General features: G+C 40.9%; 1 protein-coding gene across 5 annotated transcripts in view; it reads left to right on the plus strand.

The window, feature by feature from the left end:
• The window catches only part of DOCK4 (dedicator of cytokinesis 4), a 429,626-nt gene that overhangs the window by 291,906 nt on the left and 116,360 nt on the right, over positions 1-21,360 (plus strand). For all 5 annotated transcript variants that reach the window (XM_027075294.2, XM_027075298.2, XM_027075297.2 and 2 more), the window contains 6 exons: positions 2,363-2,460; positions 2,569-2,652; positions 2,829-2,929; positions 5,220-5,301; positions 6,627-6,797; positions 11,447-11,639. In XM_027075294.2, the coding sequence (XP_026931095.1) occupies positions 2,363-2,460; positions 2,569-2,652; positions 2,829-2,929; positions 5,220-5,301; positions 6,627-6,797; positions 11,447-11,639 (729 nt within the window). The remainder of the gene's footprint in view (positions 1-2,362; positions 2,461-2,568; positions 2,653-2,828; positions 2,930-5,219; positions 5,302-6,626; positions 6,798-11,446; positions 11,640-21,360) is intronic.

The following is a 21,360-nucleotide window of genomic DNA, read 5'->3' on the forward strand; positions in this document are numbered from 1 at the left end:
GTGTGATTTAAAAAAAAAAAAAAAATAGGGATAATGTCATCCACCTGTTTTCTAGCTCTTGGTAGACTAGGCATACAGCATACTCTTAAGTGCTTTTTGAATAGAATGGTTAAAATACACATTTTCAGTAGTAGGTCATAGTTCCTGATTTGCAACTAACGATTCTTCAGATAGCTAAAATAGAGACCCTAAGAGATAACAATTTTGACTTAATTCTGAGCAGTTTGTACACACGATTAATTACATCCAGATGAACCTACTGCTTTATTCCCCCTTTTCTTCCATTATGAGCAGACTAGACAGTCATCAGATTTCTTGTAGGACAGGTGAATAGCCCCATCCCGATCTGATTGTCTGGAACTGTCATCTGTTCTCCACCTCTGCTGATGGCAGTGCTGTTCCTGATATCTCACAGCTGCCTCTGGGGATACCTCTTTCTGGCCTGCAGAGCCACCTTCTTCCTCTGCACACACTCCATTCCTCAACACTGGACCATGCCCTGGGCACCCCTGCAACAGCCTAGCTCCGAGGGGCAGGCAAGAGAGCAGGGAGCTGGACAGAGTAAGAGGTGGAATGGAGGTTGAGTTGGAAGTGAGGAGTGAGGTGCAGGGAAAATGCACTGGGGAACTGTAAGAGAAGGTGCCCGGGAAGGGAGGCATCCTGAAGTTAGATGCAGGAAGTAGGAAGTAAGTGGGAGGGAGGCAACCAGTAGATGGGAGAAGAATGCACCTGCTACGTCCGCTCTGGCAGGTCTCACTCTATTGGACTATCTACTATTCTATATATAACCAATCGTTTTTTAAAAGGCACCAGCCATACCTCCAGGATGTCTGAGTTGGACATGAATATTGAACATTTTCAGGCTTTTCCATTATGAAAATATCATAAATATCTTTTTCAAAGTCATTATTTTTAAAATTCCCTCATTTTTAATTCTAAACCACCCCCTGTTTGTTGTAGATAAACATTTCCATTTAGTACTAAATTTCTCACTATTAAGTCCTTTGTGAACTTTTTCTCTTGAATCTGGCTTTGGTGAAAGTTGTGTCTCTTTCCTCTTAAGATTCATACACTTTTTCTCATCTTTTTTTACTACATCACATTTTCTTTTTCATCACAACTGCTTCTTCCTTGATTTCCTGTGTGTGTGTGTGTGTGTGTGTGTGTGTGTGTGTGTGTATCCTTTTGGTTTTTGTTTCCATGTTGGTCTTTTTTGTCTCTCAGCAAGTCCCATTTGGGTTTCTCTTGAAACGAATGCTTTCAAGTGGATTTCTCACTGTTAAGCCTGGAAAATCCCTCTTAGCTGCTTCCTTGGCTGTCCTAGTCTTGCAGCCCCACTGAGCCCTGGGAAGCCAGCCCTGCCAGGTTCCTCTGCTTTTTGAGCTTCCTGCATACACAAGCCTTGTTAGTTCTTACTGCTCTCATTGGACTCCAGACACGACTGTCTCCTTGCTCCCTCTGGGGACTGTGAAGCTGGATACCATGTTCAGGAACCTTTGTAACTTCTGCCGCTGGGGGAAGAATTTTTACCCTCACCAGGTAAAGAGGTTCTCAGAGGACCCTGCTAGACTCGGGCCAATATGTTGTCAGTTTAGGAATGGGCAGAAATTGAAGAGCTGGGTCCTTCCAGATAGAAGATGACCATGGAATCCAGGAACGGGCCCTCTCAGGTCCATGGGCTCATTAGATGATCCGACAGTTGACTAGACCTTTCATCATTGTGCAAGGGACCTTCTAGTCCTGCCAGATCTGGGTCACATTTGTCAAAGAAGACCTTTATTGCCAGGTAGAATTGGTTGCTAGGGAGAGTGCTGTGGGGGGCACAAATATGAGGAAAGCAGATTCCTGACCCTCAAGAAATTCCCATTTTAATGGGAAGAGGCAGGAAATGATTCAACAAATATTTATCTACTGCCTGCTGTGTACCTGCTCTATACTGGGTGCTGGGATACCACAGGACCAAACTCAACATTTTTTTTCTTAGAGTTTACAATCTAGTAGGGGTAAAGACAAATAAACAATTGTAATAGTGAGGTCAGTGCCACTCTGAGGTGAGGGACAGTTAGCTCAGTCTAGAAGTTTCAGGAAAGACTTCTTATTCTTAGATGAAGCAACAGCTGATCTGGGAACTGAAGGTAGAGTAGGAGTTTGTAAGTCAAGAGCCATTGAGAAGGGATAAATAATTAGAATATGCTGTAGTGAATGCCATCTTAGCTAGTCAGGGTCCAGGGGGGAACCTGAAGCTTGGGTGACCAAGAGGGGTAGGCAACGTGTTTAAGAATCTAGCTCTGCCAGTGGAAAATGTTCATTTGAGGGACTGTTCTCTACCAAAGCAGCTAACCTTCATTTTCTGTTTGGAAAGGTGATATGCTTGATCTCTTGAAATGGAGAACTCACCCTGACAAGATCACAGGCTGTCTCTCTAAATTGAAAGAAATCGATGGCTCAGAGATAGTAAAGGTATATGTTATTGTGTTGTCCCTCTCTTGGAAATTCATGAAATAGGGACTGTTTGGAGGGGAAGGACAGATGATTTTTTATTTATCAATTTACTTCTTTATCTAACAGTTTCTGCAAGATACACTGGATACCTTATTTGGAATTTTAGATGAAAATTCCCAAAAATACGGGTCTAAAGTGTTTGATTCTTTGGTGAGTTTAAATTCACTTTAATCATAGCTTAACAATTTTGTATCTCATTCTTGTCTTTCATAAGGCTGTTTTTGAAATACTCATTCAATAGTGCACGAGTCACTTAAAAAGAACCAAAAAATGTATATATGTCTTGATTTGCATTCAGTTTTACAAAGCTCAATTTTCTTTTTTAGGTTCACATAATAAATTTGCTGCAAGATAGCAAATTTCATCATTTTAAACCTGTAATGGACACTTATATTGAGAGTCACTTTGCTGGGGCACTTGCATACAGGTAAGGCCTTTATCTTGTAATTGGTTTAGAAGCAGTTTCTTCTGAGCTTTGCTAGGCAGAACCATTAGGATAAGAAAATTTAAGAAGAAGTGTAAGAAGAAATAAAGCACAACAACTGAAGTGTCTCTTGAGTCAGTATCTTCCTTTCTCACACATCTTTTTTTAATGGCTGCAACTTCTTTTGATTAAAAGGAAAAAAAAACTTTCTGAATTCTCTTCCTAAAACCTAAAATATAAAGTTTTTTTCTTCATGTCTCTATTTCACTTGATACTCTTTGGTCCAAAATATGTGGTTATTGCAGCTCAAGCCCATTTAATCACCACATGCCTTGCTGATTTTGGAAGTCTTTAAGAAAGAAATGTGAAGGGAAAACAGCATTTACTATCATACCTTTTTAAACTCATTCATTCATTCATTCATTCACTCATTCGTCTGTTAATATTTACTGAGTGCCTACTGCATGCCTAATGCATGCTGATTAATGTGAAGACCTGGTTCCTGGCCACAAGCAGTTCAGCCATGGACTCTACCCTCTGATATCAGCTGCCGTTTTAACTGCTCTTCCTTTCCTATCAGCTCACATTATGCAAGCAAGGCTAAAGTGAATGAGTAATGACAAGCCATAGCTCGTACCTGCCTCCATGCAGCCTAGCTGATAATTGCCAGAAGGCAACAGCTTCTTTCTGTGCTATGTATAACATCTTCCCGGCCTTTGGCCCTGCTTATGCACAGCCCTGGAATGTTCCCCAAAGTTCTTTCTCCCCATTCTAATACTGTCATTGCTATTCTGCCCACGTTTTTACCTTACTGTACCTTAAGCACCTATGGCTGTGCACATGCACAATCATGTATTCCCAGCTGTGTGTTAAAAAACACTGAATCATGTTTTTGCCCTTTTTCCCCCATCATGTGATAGATCAAAGATAATAAGTAATCAAATAAGCATTCGATCCTGTTACCTTGGGTACTCCCTAAAAGGCACGTGAAGATTTATGCCTCCAGCTTTTAAATGAAGGGAGTTTTTATTGAAGACTTGACCCTCTGTCAACAGGATTTTTAGAGACGGTGAATGAAATATCAGGGATAGTTGGAAACATCGGCCTGGCTCTGCCACTTGGCCTAACATGTGGGGCCCTAATATGAGGGGTTACCACTTGCAACTGAAATTAGCATTGGAAGCTAGAGAGGAAGGGTGTAATTTCTAACACTGGATGTTGGCCAGGAGAGCAGGATAGTCATTCCTAAGAAGACCGATATTGCCTATGCAGTCTTCTTGGGCTGTGGATGGTCAGAAACTCACTGATATGTTATCTTCAAAAGAGCATTCCTGGTAGCACCTGCCCGGTGGCCCATCCATGTATTCTTCCCTGAGTGAGAGAAAAGAGGAGCATTTTTAAAAGCTTGCTCTGTTTTCCAGAAACCAAGAACTGAGCAGAGTTAAAGGTAGCAAACCTGCAATCTTGAAAATTGGCTTTTTTTTTTTTAATTCAATTTTTGTTCCTTAAGAAAAAGAAAAGAAAACTTGGCCTTTTTTGAAATTCTCTTACAAAGGCATACTGGGATGGGAAGTTTTGTTCTTCCCAGAGGTCAGAGAATTGGCTTTGTAAACCCATGGGAATGTGATTCGGAGTAGGGAGATGTTCCCTTATCCTTTGCCGCACCCCCCCCCCTTTTTTTAATGTTTATTTGAGAGAGAGAAAGAGAGAGCGCGCGCGCGCACGCGCATGTGTGAGTGAGTGGGGGAGGGGCAGCACAGAGCTGGCAGCACAGAGCCCAACGCAGGGTTCGAATCCACGAACCATTAGATCATGACCTGAGCTGAAGTTGGACATTAAACCGACTGAGCCACCCAGGTACCCCTTGCCACACTCCCTTTTGCCTCCAACTGAATACTTCATCCAGCTGTTCACATGGTCACAGGTCATGGGGGAAGAAATCCCAGTAACACTTGTTCAAGGTTGACCATGACAGCCTACTTCAAGGCACTTTCTTGGCCAGAGACCTTTTCTCTGATACTTGTGTTTACCCGTTGGGAAGCTTTGCCAGAAACAGCAGGGCCAATGGGATATGTCCGTATTGAGGGAATCTCAATGGGAGGAAGTGTTTCTCTCTTGAGTTTCAGAAAGGGGTAGTGATGTTGATGTACAGATGCCTATTAAGCATTTCAACAGAAAAATATGAGAAGTGAAGGGAAAAGAGTCCTCCTTATGATAACAATGTTTGATTTCTTGGCTTTTAACTGAGAGCTAGACCAATTCTACCTTCTGTGTATTTCTCCCTGTATTTTAGAGATCTCATCAAAGTTCTCAAGTGGTATGTGGACAGGATAACAGAAGCAGAACGGCAAGAGCACATCCAGGAGGTGTTGAAGGTAATGCGTGGTGTCGATAACAGATAATGTAGTCTACCAGGGCTGTTGCACCATGATGCCTCAACTAATTGGTTTCTTCTACACAGACAGTAATTGATGATAAAGTATCACCAGCATTTCAGTTCTTCTACACAGACAGTAATTGGTGATGATATATTACCAGCATTCCAATTCAAGGATCTTAATCGGTTTATGCTCCTCCAGAGCTGATGAAATTTGAAAGAAACTTTGCCAGGCTCGCCCACTGGATCCTGCCTGGGATTGAATTGTGAGCTCCAGGATACTTGGAGTGAAGTCTAGGAGTGGCGGGAGTGAGGTTTTATGAAAGAAGACCACAGATAAGCAATTAAGCTTGAAGTTCCTGCACCCTGGCAGAGGCCATTTGTGAACGCTTTGTCTTAAATTTTGAGAGAGAATAGGGTAGCTTAGCAGGGATCACAGTGAGGAAACCTGAGGTTTTACTGGGTCTCATGGTTTAATGCTGCCAAACATCTCTGGGCGTTTGTGCTCAGTTGTAAACGGAGATGCTAATACTTTACTTGCAAGCATGTTCATAAAGACTACAGATCTTTTTTTCTTCATAATTTTTGTTAATGTTTATTTGTGAGAAAGAGAGACAGACACAGCGCAAGCAGGAGAGGGTTAGAGAGAGAAGGAGACATAGAATCCTAAGCAGGTTCCAGGCTCTGAGCTCTTAACACAGAGCCCAATGTGGGGCTCGAACCCACGAACCATGAGATCATGACCTCAGCTGAAGTTGGGCGCTCAACCAACTGAGCCACCAAGGCGCCCCAAGAATACACATTCTTAAAGGGATTGTTCAATAGCTGCTCTGAGAATCCTCCGATTTCCTATTTGCTGAGTATCACTCTATTTGATGCAGCAGAGAAAAAAGTAGACAGGTATACGTTTTTAAAAGCAAGTATTTTACTAATTGTAAATTAATCACCTTGGTGTGATTGAAGGTAAAACACTAAGTGGCAAGAGTACCTGCCAGCAAAGCACAATAAATTTTCTGAAATAGACCAGCATCTCTCTGTTAACTAAATTAAAAAACTATCTGAGGATCAAAAGCATTTAAGGTTCATACCTCTTGAGAATGACATAGAATTTTTAAATTATCTATACATTTTCTCTCATTAGCGTCAGCAAAAAAAAAGGCTCTTCTTCTACAAGCAAATACTGTTCAAAAATCTCAGGGGCTCTTAAGTGTTTTTAAATCAATAATTCAAAAATCTAATGATGTCCCCTGGTTTTTATGCCATGTCATTGTTAAATACTCTTGGTTTCCTTTGAAACTAACTTTTACAAAATTTCTTTTGAAGGCACAAGAATATATTTTTAAGTACATAGTTCAATCTCGAAGGCTGTTTTCCCTTGCCACCGGTGGACAAAATGAAGAGGAATTTCGCTGCTGCATTCAGGAACTTCTTATGTCGGTCCGTTTCTTTCTTTCTCAAGAGAGCAAAGGGTCAGGAGCATTGTCTCAATCACAGGTAATTTTTTGCCATCTCTGCTGAATAAAACAGAAATGAGTCCAGTTTATTTGTTTTTACATAGCAGTGTAAGTGAATCCATAGCTCCAGTTCCTATTTGTAGCGTCAGCAATTTTGCAGACTTTTAAAGAGTCCCCTAGCTCCCGCGAACCCGCAGAGCAGAAGTTAGGCTGGCTTTCCTCCACCTACTCTCACTCTTCATGGGGCGGCTGTTGGTCTACAGCAGGCTGGGTTCAGTTCTGAGTAGACACGATGTCACCATCGGCCTTGGGGAAGGAAGTTCACTGGAGCCGATCTGGTTCTGTTGTTTACGCCAACCCTTGCACTGCATTTTAATCTGGCAACTTGAGACTCATTATATCGCACTTGGCTAAACTGCATGTTGCTTTGTTTTATTTAACTTGACCCTAATCGTCCTGGGACTGATCTTATATGACCAATGCTGAGGGGCGGTTGCCAAATGCTATTACCTGGAGTAGCTCTACGTGTTTTGTTTCAGAACAGGATTTATCCACTTTCCAAATAGCGTGGCCTTGAATGTGTTCTCAGCGATCATTCTCAATATCTTACTCTACATTTTCTTAGTCCTTCTTGTACATTTTTAGTTTCTAGTGACTTGAGTAAAAACTTGTCAGATGGAGAAGCAGCCTCTTTGCTGCCATCCCCTGGAGACTAAAAATTTATAATCACTGAGTATTGGGACATAAAGTGGAAGATAGAAGACAAAACTAGATCCATTTGAGTATTCTTAGAAGTTGGTGCCATTTGACATTTGGAAAGCTTTACATATAATGGCAAAACACCAGAAATGTACCAACCCCCCAATAATAGTACTGTGCTTTTTCTGACTTTTGGGGGACTATTCTTGTTAATCTCTTCTTTGCACAAATGGACTGATCTTACATCTGGGCAAGGGTACAATTCAGCCTCTTTTAATGACATTTTGGCCTCTGGTGCCAATGATACAATCACTGTGCTTGAGGAACTTGCCACATCCCTCAAAGTCCGGTTGCCCACTCGCCAAACCCTCTTTTCAGCAGTTGGTATTTGAAAGGATAATCCAACAAGCCAATCATGTATTCGTTTAGATCAAAGTTCTTAAAACCTCACTACTTTTATTATAAAAGCTGTTGTATTTGAGACTATCTGCCTTAAACCTTTACCGGTTTCAGGGACAAAACTTAGCTGATTCACATCTGAAAAAATATTCTCTTACTTTTAAGATTAATCTTAAGTCACAGTTTCTCGGTGCAGTGCCTTCCTAGGGACTCAAGAGGTTTATTCCTTCTCTGAAGTTAGAGAAATCTTTTTCCTTAGTTATGTTTCCGCTGCATCCTGGTAGTCACCCCAAGACGTGGGCCACTGTGGAGCAGCACGGTGAAGAGTGGGTTTCCTTTTATGTTTAACATACTGATTTGCACTGCTCTTGATTCTCTAATCCCCAATCAAGACAGTGAAACAACTTTAGTACCTCCAAAGAACCATGTTTGATTTTTCTTTTTTTTTTTTTGCCCTTAGTTTTTTATTGACACGATATATAAAATGTATGTAAAGTTTCTGAATATCTTAATAAACTACTGAAGTCATTCTATTATTTTTTGTACAATCCTATACTTGTAAATTTTGATGTGATAATTTCACTTTGATGCTAAGGGAATTCATATAAAATGACGAAGTGGTTAGTTTTTTTTGTTTTTGTTTTTGTTTTTTTAAGCAAAGTGGACTTTTGTCCTCTGTGTTTTGGGAGAAAGAGGAATACTGTACACTTTTTCCCACTGTAGGTTTCCTTTTGACCCCACACCTTCTTAGCTCTCCCTTTTATGAAGGAAGGTGTCATTAATCTGACCCAGTGTGTGACATTTACATTGCTGCATAACAAATAACCATGGGCTTCATGGCTTTAAGTAACATCCAATTATTAGCTCACAGTCCTATAGATCAGAAGTTTGGTTGGAATTTTTGCTTAGGGTCTCCTACAGCCAGTATCAAGGCATTGGCCTTGGTGGCTTCTTTGGAGGCTCTGGGGAGGAATTCCCTTTCCAAATCTTCCAGGCCTTTGGCAGGAATCAGTTTCCTTGTGTTTCTAAGACTGAGATTCCCATTTGCTTTCTGGCTATCAGCAAGGGGTTGGGGATGGAACGGGTTCTCTCAGCTTCTAGAGACCATACACATTCCTTGGTATTCTTCAAATACCATTCTCAAAGCCAGCAACGAAAAGTCATATCCTTCTCATGCTTCCAATCTCTCTGAGTTCTCCTACCATGAGCTAGAGAAAACTTATGCTTTAAATGCTCGTGTGTAGGGATGCCTGGGTGGCTCAGTTGGTTAATCATCCGACTTTGGCTTGGGTCATGATCTCGTGGTTCGTGGGTTTGAGTTCCACATCGGGCGCTGTGCTGACAGCTCAGAACCTGGAGCCTACTTAGCATTCTGTGTCTCCCTCTCTCTCTGCTCCTCCCCTGCTCACGTGCTTTCGTTCACTCTCTCTTTCCCTCTCTCTCTCTCTCAAAAAAAATAAACATTAAAAAAAAATTTAGGTGCTCATGTGATTAGGTCAGGCCCATATGGATAATCTCCATATTTTAAGATCAACTCATTAGTAACCTTCATTATAGCTGCACAATTCCTTTTGCCATGTAACAACAAAGTCATGGGAACAACACCAGGAGACAAAGGTCTTAGGAGTCATCTTCAAATTCTGCCTATCCTGACCAGAGCCAAGGATATCCAATGGTCTGAATTTTACTCTTAGGCTGTCTTAAAGACAAAACTCAGTTTCTATTTTGCAGTTTTGCCTGTGGGCTACAACTCAGGGCCATTTCTGTCTTCTAAGGCAGAACAGCCATCCCAGAAAACCTTTCTGCTAGATCAGTTTACAATGCCCCACAGGCCTGGCCATCCTGGTTCCACCGGGATGATCATTTAGTTATCCTGGCCTAAGCCCAGCTCACTAATGGCTCTGTCTTTGGGAGCCCTGCCCCAACAGGATTGCCCACTCACTCAGCTCTTGGAGCTGTGGCTCTTGGTTTCTCCTTCCACAGACAGATGCCTCCACGAGAACCCCATGAGAAGAAGAATGTCAGAAGGAGTTGAGACCCAAGACTCTGCCCTAAATTCCTAATAATTATCTTTCTCTATTTGTCTTGGCTCTCAGGAAGGTCAAAAGAAAATTATGCTTTTCTTTTTATTTGCACTAAAAAATCCTTAGCTTACATATCTTGGTACAACTGTTTTTATGCCCTTATCACAGGTTCTTGTTCCTTTATCCTTTTTTAATACATGTATCTTCACTGTGCACACATTCAAATACTTTTTTGAAGTAAAGAGCTAGATATGAAGAATTAATGGGTAAATGAAAAGATTCCTGAGGAAAATCGATGTAGTTGACTTTTCAGTTATGAGAAAGCTGGGCTCATTTTATTGTATCTTATTTTTTTAACTTCATCTGTATGACTCAGCTCTCTGCAGAGTGAAATGAAGGTTATATAAATACAGTCTTTAACAGAGAATACCAAGTTATTAATTTTAAATGTATTCAAATAAACCTATCATGTTTAAGAGTCGAGGAGAACATGGCTGTTGATTGTAGCACCTGAAGCAGTTTGATGGTTCTGGCATCAGAAACAGGTCTTGGCTGTTCTAGATATTTTTGCTGCTGCTGTATAGATAAATTCCAAAACACACGAATTTGAATTTGAGTCTATGTTTGAATCATCAGCCCATGTAGACTCGACCTACTTTGTTTTGGTGTCAGATCTCATTGGTAAGCCAGCTAGCTCTTGAGTATCAGCATATTAGAAACATGTGCCTCCTTCCCCTACTTGGTAGACTTAAGGCTGGTCGACTCTTCCTTCCATTGCCCTCCTTTTGTGGAATTTAAAAGACTCGACTTGTTTTGATGTACAATCCTAGTCCAATTTGTGCCCCTTAGGATTTGATATTAGCATCTTTTTTTCCTTAAAAAATGATTATCCAGTTTCTTTACTTATATAAAGAATATTGTTCTTAGTACACAGTTCTGGGGTTACAGTAAATCTGAAAGCAACCTAAAGGTTTGTTATAATGATCTTTTCATTTTACAGGTGATAAACTAAAACCCAAGGGGCTAAAATGACTTGACCAAGGTCATAGAGTTGATTAGAGACAAAGCCAGTAGTACATATAATCTGGATCTTCTGATTCCCTGTCTTGTTTTTTTTTTTCTTTAACCGTAACTTCATTGCTTTGGGGAGTCCATGTGTTTGGTTTCTTCAAGGTAAATGAGATTTATATGAGCACTTCAGAAAGCTTCTCAAAAGAGAAATGAAATAGAAGTTACTGCATTCCAGGTCTTGGTGGAGCATTCTTTCCATTTGATCGTCCTGCATTTTGCTGATTCTGTGGGATTTTTTGCCAATCATTTTGCTAATGTCAGTGATTTTCCACAGTTTCTCACTTTTATAATATGGCACATTTTAAAACATTGTTCTATTTTGCCACACTTTTTTTTTTTTTTTTTAATTTCAGCCTTTTAGCTTAGGTACCAGATACGTTTTACATTCATTTTTTTAGCATTCAAAATTATTTGTCATAGTCTTAAACTCAATGACATTTTACAGCAAATTTCTCAGGGTGTATCTTGGAGTTGATATAAATTTCTTCCTTTTAAGGCTGTGTTTCTGAGCTCCTTCCCAGCTGTGTACTCAGAGCTGTTGAAGCTCTTTGATGTCAGGGAAGTGGCCAATTTGGTACAGGACACCCTGGGCAGCCTGCCTACCATCGTGCACGTGGACGACTCCCTGCAGGCTGTGAAACTGCAGTGCATCGGCAAAACCGTGGAAAGCCAGCTTTATACCAATCCAGGTAGGGTGGTGAGTCTCTTGAATGAAACCTTGTCTCTGGAAAGCTGTCACTTACCTCCGGTAGTCACAGGTCAGCAGAAGCAATTAGAAAGAGGAAACACAATTACTGTCTCAAAAGCATTGTGTATTTGGACGGTAGAATAAATGTATTAAGTAGCCAAATAGAACAGTCTGGTTATTAAAGCTTTATTTCTAGAAAGAATGAAAACCCTAATGATTAAATTACTGATTCTAATCACAAACTAGTTGGGACGTCAGGTATGCTTATTTTCTTGCCTAAGAGATTTCATTTTTTTGTTCAACAAAATTTAACATTTTATTTCGGGGATGCTTACAGGGACCTGATAGGATTCTTCTTTGTCTCTTTTGTTCTTAAAATTGTCCCTTCAATTTGTGTTCTGAAACTGAGTGAAAATTTTGATGTATTATCAGTTTTTATTTTATCCTAATAGCATGTGACCAATTACTAAATTGATTTTGTCATATCTGTTATTAAATCCCATTGCCTTTTTTCTTCTAGTCTTTCCTGAAATAAATTACCAAACTCATTTTAAAGTTTAAGAAGTTTCTGTACTATCAGCAAATAAGCTTTTCAAAATTGATTCTATTGAGAGCTATCTTTCCACATGAATGCATATGTGGGTATAATATTTTTGAAATAGGGGTTTCAAATATAGATAATAAAACTTTTATTACATATTTTATTGTAAAACATTTCAAACATACAAGAATAAAATAGTATCAGATGAGTAAATCATTAATAAATCTCTTTTTTTTTATCATGCTACGAGATATAGCTCTAGTTCATTCTTGTTTATACTGTGGGATGATATTCCACTATGAATGAATTTATCATGGTTAATTTATTTTTTTCTCCTATTGATAGACTATTTGTTTCTGGTTTTTGGTTTTGTGTTTTGTTTTTTTCTCCAGAAATAACACTCAAGTAAATAAAAGAAAATTCAAACCTTCTCATTTCTCCCCAGGAAAACACATCTCATCCTGGAGAAAAGATATTTCTTGCAGTGCTTTTCAAACTCTATTCCTCAGAGCCTTAGAGGTTCTTCTGCAGTGATCAGGGTCTCCTCTGGGGTTGGGAACAGGGGAGTGGAGGGGTAGAGGTCCAAACCAGGTATCTGGTATGACTAGACTACCAATTATGCTTTTACCAAATGAAGAAAAGTTCATCCCATCTCAGAGGAATTGGTAGTTTCTGCCACATTTCTCCCTCACTGACCAGATAATTCTTTGTTCGAATAGAATCTGATACCAAAAGGGCAATACAGATAATGAAAATTGTTCTCAAACGGAAGGACATTATTTGAGAGGACTGTGTTCATTACATGCCTCTCCGGGATGTGTTCTGTCTGTGGACTCAGTGCCGTGTTGATTACTGATGCTTAGTTGGCAGTATAGAAACCAGGACTAAAAAAATACAAAGAGAAGTTGTTTCGATCCAGGAGGAGAGATATGGGTCTTTGTGGGAGGTGGTGAGATTATTTCTTGGGGTGGGGGGTGGAAGGACCCAGGAGACCCAGGAAATGTAGACCTTGGAGGGTCTGTGCTGGTGACCTTGGAGAGAGGCTCAGAGCCAGTGTTGGGAAGTTGGTGACTGTCACTGTGATGCAGAGGGGGAAGAGGAGAAGACGAAACCTGCCTCTTTTGTTATGTGGGGCACTCCCCATGGAAGATGATTATGGAGAAACAACCTTCGAGAAGCAAAAGCAACTCCCGATCTGTGGAATACTTAGAAGCACATGGATGCTAGTAAGAGGAAAGATTTCCATCACTGCCCCAGGGGGTTGAAGTTTGGCTTGATGTTGAGTGATTCACCATTGGAGAAGACAGAAACTTACCACGTATAAATGGCAATGCACTTTGAGAAAAAGGCTGTCTTCATGGAAAAAAATAGCACGCTTACCTGAGAACTTCCCAAGACACAAACTATACTCTATTTAAATTACCTGGGACCCCACACTGATGGTAGGGAAACCTGGAAAGTATTTCTAGTAACTCCGAAATTCTAAATCGGAAACTATGGACTTAGTCTATGGACGTAGACTTTGTATATGACAGTTCAGTAGGGCAGAAGTACCAAATTCTTCTCCTTGGGCTAAATTTAAGGTGTCCACAGAGCTGCATTCCTTTGTGGAGGGTTGAGGAGAGAATCTGTTTTCTTGCCTCGTACAGTTTCTAGGGGTCACCTGCACTCCTGGGCTTTTGGCCCCTTCCTCCGTCTTTGAAGCCTGCAGTGTAGCATCTCCAGATTTCTCTCTGACTCAATTTTCTTGCCTCTTTCACCTAAGAGGACCCATGTGCTTACATTGGCCCATCCAGATAATCCAAGATAATCTCATCATTTCAAGATCCTTAATTTAATCACTTCTGTAAAGTTCATTTTGCCATTACATATTCACAGGTTCTGGGAATTAAGACATGGACATCTTTGGGAGACCACAACTCCGTCCACTCCATATGGGTAAAACAGACTCAAAACCAAGGCAATAGCTCAGCTGCATATGAGGAAAAAAAACAAAAAAACAAAACAAAACAAAAAAAAACACTTAGAAATCTAGGAGGTTTTGTTTTTTGTTTTTTTTTTTTTAATTTATTGAAAGTTTAAAAAATGAAACTCAGGGGTGCCTAGGTGGCTCAGTTAGTTAAGCATCTGACTTTGGCTCAGGTCATGATCTCACGGTTTGCGTTGGGCTCTATGCTGACAGCTTGGAGCCTGGAGCCTGCTTCAGATTCTGTGTCTTCCTCTCTCCTTCCCCCTCACTGTTCACACTCTGTCTCTCTCTCTTTTAAAAAATAAATAAAAATTAAAAAAAAATTTTTTTAAATGAAACTCAGAAGTGCTGCACTTGTGTGAGTACACATACATCTTGGCCAGAAGGACGTTACAAAAGATACTTTCCTGATTTAAAATTAAAATCTACAATAGGACAAGGTAAAGTGCAGATGAGGACATTACAGGGTGTTAACAGGATATACATTCAATCAAAGATAAAGTGCTTAGTTCTTGACCATTCTTCAGATCATAGAGTATGGCAAAGACCGTTGCTACTCTGAGCTTAATTCTAATCGGCAAAGAAATGGCTAGTGAGGTAGAAGTGAGAAGAATCTGAGAACATGACCTTATTTTCTGAGAGTTCATAGTATCCAAAGAAGGAGTCCAGAGTACAGTTGGGCCACACTTTTGAGAAAATAAATTTCAAAACATTTTGGAAAAAAAGACCTTAAATGTTACAAACTCCCCAGAAAAGACAAAAAAATTCTCACAGTTGTCTTTGTGCTAGAATCCTGCCTTAGAGTTCTCCAGAGAGACAGACCCGATAGAGGCTATGTTTGTGTGTGTACAAGGTTTCTTGTATGGGATGAGCTCAGATTATGCTAGCTGAGAATTCTGCTGTTGGTCAGCTGGAGACCTGAGGGAGCCAGTGGTGGAAGTTGCACTTCGAGTCTGAAGGTCGGAGAAGACTGACATCTCTGCTAAAAGACGGGCAAAGAGAGCACGTTCTCCCTTATGCCTCCTTTGGTTCTATTCAGGCTTCAGCACATTGGTTGAGGCCCACCCGCATGGAGCAGGGCAATCTGCTTTACTCAGGCTCCCAATTCAAATGTAACACCTAGGATATTGTTTAACCAAATTTCTGGGCACCCACAGCACACTCAAATTGACCCATAAAAACTATCACAAATCCCAAGGAGAAAAAAAGCAGAGGATGCATGCATAGGTATCAGAATGATTATAGAATACTCCTGATTGAGCTTAGATTAAAAATTAATACAGAAAAGAGATGGAAAGAGGGACACCATAGTCAATACCAAAGACGGGTATGAGAAAACATCACGGGAAGAGTCAAGCCAGGTTGAGTTAAGGGTCCACGGACAGCCTCAGAGCTGGAGCCGTTTCATAACCAGGCAGAATTAGCCCTGTTAGTCACACCCCAAGTTCAGAGTCGAGGGCATATGGCCAAACCTGAAGGCCATAGCTAAGATTTGCAACCTACATAGATTGGCATTTGACATCTAAGTCATCTGGGGTCTAAGCAGACATATTTAATGTGTAAAAATTGAACAACTCATTTTTCCCTCTCTCCTCACAAATCTTCCTGTTTCCTGAGGGCCAGGAAAGGGTCTAAGTTTTGGAGAGGACCACTTTGGCAATAGCAGGAAGAGTAGAGCTGATGTATAGAGGTTGGGGAGGAAGGTGGAAGTGCCCCTAAAATCATAGTTTACCCTAAGTTTTATTTGTGTGAAAATCAATGTAAATGGCAAGACCCAATTTAAACTGTGTTCTTACCTTTCTGCTGAAATCTTTAAATTGACTGGCATGAGTAAGCACATTACATGGGAATGGTTGAAAGCTGTATCTTCTCGTTTCTTACCCATCACCTGTTCACATCTGCACTGGTTTTCGGGGGGGGGTGGGGGCAGGGGGGCAACGGGCTGGGATGTGTGCCTTGTATCCACTGCTACAAGCAGCTGACCAATCTGCGTTGACATATGGGAGTAGCTGTGTTCCCCTGCTGGCTCAGGGCGATCACTGGCAGAGGGAGTCACTGCAAGCCAGACTGTGACAATGTGCTGTCTCACTTCCTGTTTAAGCCAGGTTAAAACATGGAGACACAGGGGGCTCCATTTCCGCTGCTTCTCCTATCCAGTAGACTCATGGGGCAGTTCATTCATTTATTCAACAAATGAGTATTGCAGCCAGACCCCATGCCAGGTATGCTAGAGATATTGTAGCTAGTGAAACATCCAGCCCCTGCCCTCAGTCTGCTGCTAGTTTACCATGAAAGCTGACTTTGAACAAGGAGTTACGATTTGATAAGATGCAGCAGTTGTGACCTGGGGAGGGAAGGAGGTCCTGTGTAGTAGGGAGGCATGAGTGAGCCTTGGGGTTCATCCCACCCACACCACCTCAGTTTGTGGTCCATGTGCCGACACCACCCTCACAGTTGTATTTCTAGGCAACTGGATATCTCCTCTGGGCTCCAAACCTGAGTAGCCGTCTGTCCTCAGCTTCTCTACGCAGATGTCGCAGAAGCTCTTCAAACCCCTTTTCCCTCTCAGTCTGTTCCTTCTGTCTCAGTATATGGCAGCGCCAACCCCTGGAGCTCTGAGCTGTCCTCTTCCTTCTGCCCTTCATCTCCACCTCTCCAGAGACTATTCTTGGGCCTCTGCGGCGGCCCGTATCTGTGCCTCTCCCTGACCAGACACAGGTCCATCCCACACTGCCGCCTTGCCTGCATGCCCTCGGGCATGTCCAGACTTGCTTCCCTCTCCTTTTGCCCATCCATGTGTGCAGCCAGAGTTCCCTTCCAGAAACTCACACCCGACGATGTCACTCCCACCTCCCTTGCTCACATCCATTGATTGTGCTCTGTTTTGAGGACACAGAAGAGGATTGATCTTGCAGGCCCTGTCGCCTCACCCTCCCCACCTGCCTGGTCCCATCTCCTTGTGCTTCACTCTAGTGGAACCCACACTTTCCTGCTCCTCTCTGATCTTAGGTGATCCTTGTTCACCCTGCTGGGCTCAGTAACTCGCATCTTCTGAATCATCTCCCATCTGCCCTGCTCACTCAGTTCTCGCTCTCATAATCTACTTCTCATGCCTGTTTTGCTTTCTACTTCTTGGATCACATGTTAGGGCTGTAACTGAAAAAAGAATTGGATTTTAATTGTTTAAAGTCTGTCTTCATCCCTTGCTCCACAAGGAAAACCTCAGAGTACAGGGACTTTGTCCTCATCACAATGATATTTCCAGCTCCCAGTACTGTGTCTGGTGCATAGTAGGTGCTCAGTAGAGGTTTCATGAATGAATACTATGTGCTGGGTCACACATTAGGAATCAGGATAGAGCAGCAATTGGTATTGAATAAATGATATGCATAAAAAAATCTTACTGGAAAAGCAACCTCTGAGCTAAGGATGAGCATGAATATGACAACAGAACAGCTTGGGCTGTGGGAAGCCCAGACCAGAAGCAGAACACAGTTGATAAAAGTAACAAGTGGGCATAGCATCTGTTGAGCCTTAGAAAGGGCGCCCCGTGGTGGAGGCATCCAGTGTGGGAATAAATCTGGGGAGTGAGCTCTAAAAACCACACTCAGAGATCATCTCTAGGACTCTACAGTTGTTTTCCCTCTGTGATCCTGACATTGTCTGCATGAGAATGTAGCCCCTGTGTTGTCTGCCCTTCTTTCCATTCAGGGTCTGCCCTCCAGGGTGTGAAAGGCTCATTTGCAAGTTTTGTTGCTATCTGTGACATTAGCATTTCAGTTATTGGTGGCTCCCAGCATTTAATAGCTGCTTCTCCTCCTTCCTAGCCCCACACCCATTGGGAATTACTAATGGGAGCTGGCTTTATCCACGCACGTGTGTACTGGCAAAATAAAAAGTAAATGAGAGTCACTCCTTTATACACTCCACGAGATACATAATACAGTGAGCTGTGTCTGAGATGTAGAATATGAGGGTGTCAACACTTTCAAGGACAGAAACTGCATAACAGGTTATTTTGCTAAATGTATGGGAAGTGAGTGTTTGTTCAACTGCAGGTTTTCTTTTTTTCTTGGGTCCTGCTTGATAAGTCCAAGTGTTTCCTTTTAAAGGTAAGAATTAGCATTTTAACCAGTCAGCGAGTTTGGCATTTCCCCACCAATTGTATCATTTGAATTGGCTGACATTGCCCTAGTATGGAGAAAAAGCAAATCTGCAATGTAGGTAGTCCTATATTTCTTTTTATGCACACCACACACGAATTATTTGTCTACCTGCCTCGCTTTTTTGCAGTCAGTATTCTCTTAACAGTTGGTTGCAAATTGAATTTTTAGAAATCAAATTGTGCTACCTGCAGGAACATACCAGATAAGCTTTATCTTCTGTTCTAATTAATCATCACGAGGCAGTGACTCCTGTCATGTAATTTGTTAGTTTCTTTTTCTTGGTTCTTTTTGTCAAGTAATTGATTTATAAATAAGTATTTAAGTTTCCTGGTAAGGCTTAAAGGCTTTAAAGGAAGCCTGCAGTGCATTATTTTACAAGTTTGGAGTTTAATGTTCTGTGTTGCTGAAAGTGAAGAATGGCTATGCCTTGTGTGGTTTGTTGTGATGGTAAACCTATGGCACCAAACCTCCTTGTGTTGATAAACCAATCATGCAAACACTGATAATGGTGCTTTCCCAGCTGTGAATATTTTGCATGCTCTCTGATTTTTATTAGGATAAAGAATCATATTCTTTATGACATATGATATATCTTATACTGACTAGGAAAGAATCCACTACAGTGCTGAATTGAGTTGGTGAGGTTGGCCATCCCTGCCTTAATTTTGCTCTTAGGGAGAAAGCTTTCAATCTTTCACTGTTAACTATTATGTTAGCTAAAGGTAGGCATTTCATTATAATGCTCGTTATCAATTTGAGAAAATTACCTTCTATTCTTAGCTTCCTGACACTTTTTATCATGAATGGATGCTGAGTTTTGCTCATTTTCTCTACATATGTTAATATGTTCAATTAATGTTGATTGACTTTCAGATATTATACCAAATTTGCCTTAATGATAAATCCTATTTGATCATAGTGTTTATATATATATATATATATATAAAACTAGATTTATTTTGCTAAAATTTTATAAAGATTTTTGCATCTATGTTCATGAGAGATAGCAATCTATAGTTTTCTTGTAATATCTTTGACTAATTTTGGCATCAATAATACTGGCCTCAAAGAGTTAGTTGTGTTCCCTGTTTATTTTCTGGGAGAATTTTTGTAGACTTTGATTTGATTTTTTTCCATAATGCTTTATAGAATTCATAGAAGCCATCTGGGCCTGGAATTTTTCTTGTGGGAAGTTTCTGATCTATAAGTTCAATTTCTTTACTAAGTATAGAGTTATTTAGGTTGTCCATTGTTTCTTGAGTTAGTTAAGTTGAATTATTTATGCAACTATTTATAAGATACATGAGTTTTAATAAATCAGGAATAATCTTTCTAAATTGCTGCAGAGGTGACATCATTTAGAAAACCAAGACAATCAGGGCACCTGGGTGGCTCAGTCGGTTAAGCATCTGACTTTGGCTCAGGTCACGATCTTGCAGTTTGTGAGTTCAAGTCCCACATCTGGCTTTGTGCTGACAGCTCAGAGCCTGGAGCCTGCTTCAAATTCTGTGTCTCCCTCTCTCTCACCCCTCCCCCACTCACACTCTGTCTCTGTCTCTCTCTCTCTCTCTCTCTAAAATAAACAAACATTTTAAAAAATTAAAAAAGAAAAAGAAAAGCAGATCAGGGAAAGGAGCTAGGGCATTTGCAAGTGGACATATCCATAAATAATATGACAATTACAGTCTTAACAATAGTTTTTTGCTTATGACATCCTGTTGAAAAGTAAACACTCGGGGCGCCTGGGTGGCTCAGTCGGTTGAGCGGCCGACTTCGGCTCAGGTCGCGGTCCTTGAGTTCGAGCCCCGCGTCGGGCTCTGTGCTGACAGCTCAGAGCCTGGAGCCTGTTTCGGATTCTGTGTCTCCCTCTCTCTGCCCCTCCCCCGTTCATGCTCTGTCTCTCTCTGTCTCAAAAATAAATAAACGTTAAAAAAAAAAAAAGTAAACACTCAGGACAATAAGCATACTTGTTACTTTTTCAAAAGATTGAAATATATACTGCATAAGTCAGTTACGTTACTGTTTCAAATACTTATTTAATGACAAATTAGAGATAAATATAAGACTTCCAATTGATAGAGAAATGATCCTTATACAGTCAAAATTCTTTATTTATGGATTTCCTTATTAAAATGTGTTTGTGACCTCAAAATCAATACTTGTGACCCTCTCACGTTTATTCGTGGACTTGCACAAAGCAGTGAAAATATTTGAGTAGCAGAATACACAGATTCCCAGCTGAGCTCAAACACTGCAATGCTCTGCATTCCCTTCCACTCTCATGCTCGTCTAACTAGAGAATGGAGCAGTAGGGGGCAGTGCAGCGCAGTACAAGAAGCTCATCTCCGGGGCCAGCTGCTAGAGTTTGAATCCCAACTCTGGCCCTTCTTCGTGGGGTAGCCTCAGGCAAGTCACTTAGCACCTCTAAACCTCGTGTTCTCTTTTATCAAATAAAGAAAATAGAATCTACCTGGATGAGTTGTTTTTAGGATTTAATATTGTTACCTATGTGGGATATGCATCCTATATTATACACACATATACTTCCCCTAGGAGAAATGATTCGTTATTTGCCATTTCATGGTTTTCCAGTGACTTGTTCCAACTTAAAACTACCATGAATAACAAGAATCGACTGGACTTACTTTTCTTCCCTGGTGAAAGTATACAAGTATGATTTTCAGATGTTTAACAAACCTTGCTTTTAAGATAAACACTACCTGGTTGTGAAGTAATAATATGTATTTTACATATTGCTAGAAATGATTTGCCAAAGGTGTGAAAAGGATTTTTGTATCTGTGGTCGGTAAGGGAATTTTTTTAAATTTTTTTAATGTTTGTTTATTTTTGAGAGAGAAACAGAGTATGAGCAGGGGAGGGGCAGAGAGAGAAGGAGACACAGAATCCGAAGCACGCTCCAGGCTCTGAGCTGTCAGCACAGAGCCCGACACGGGGCTCAAACTCACGGACCACAAGATCATGACCTGAGCTAAAGTCGGCTGCTTAACCAACTGAGCCACCCAGGTGCCCCAAGGAATTTTTTTTT

Source organism: Acinonyx jubatus, chromosome A2 (assembly GCF_027475565.1).
Source record: "Acinonyx jubatus isolate Ajub_Pintada_27869175 chromosome A2, VMU_Ajub_asm_v1.0, whole genome shotgun sequence".
In the NCBI taxonomy this organism is placed as follows: domain Eukaryota; kingdom Metazoa; phylum Chordata; class Mammalia; order Carnivora; family Felidae; genus Acinonyx; species Acinonyx jubatus.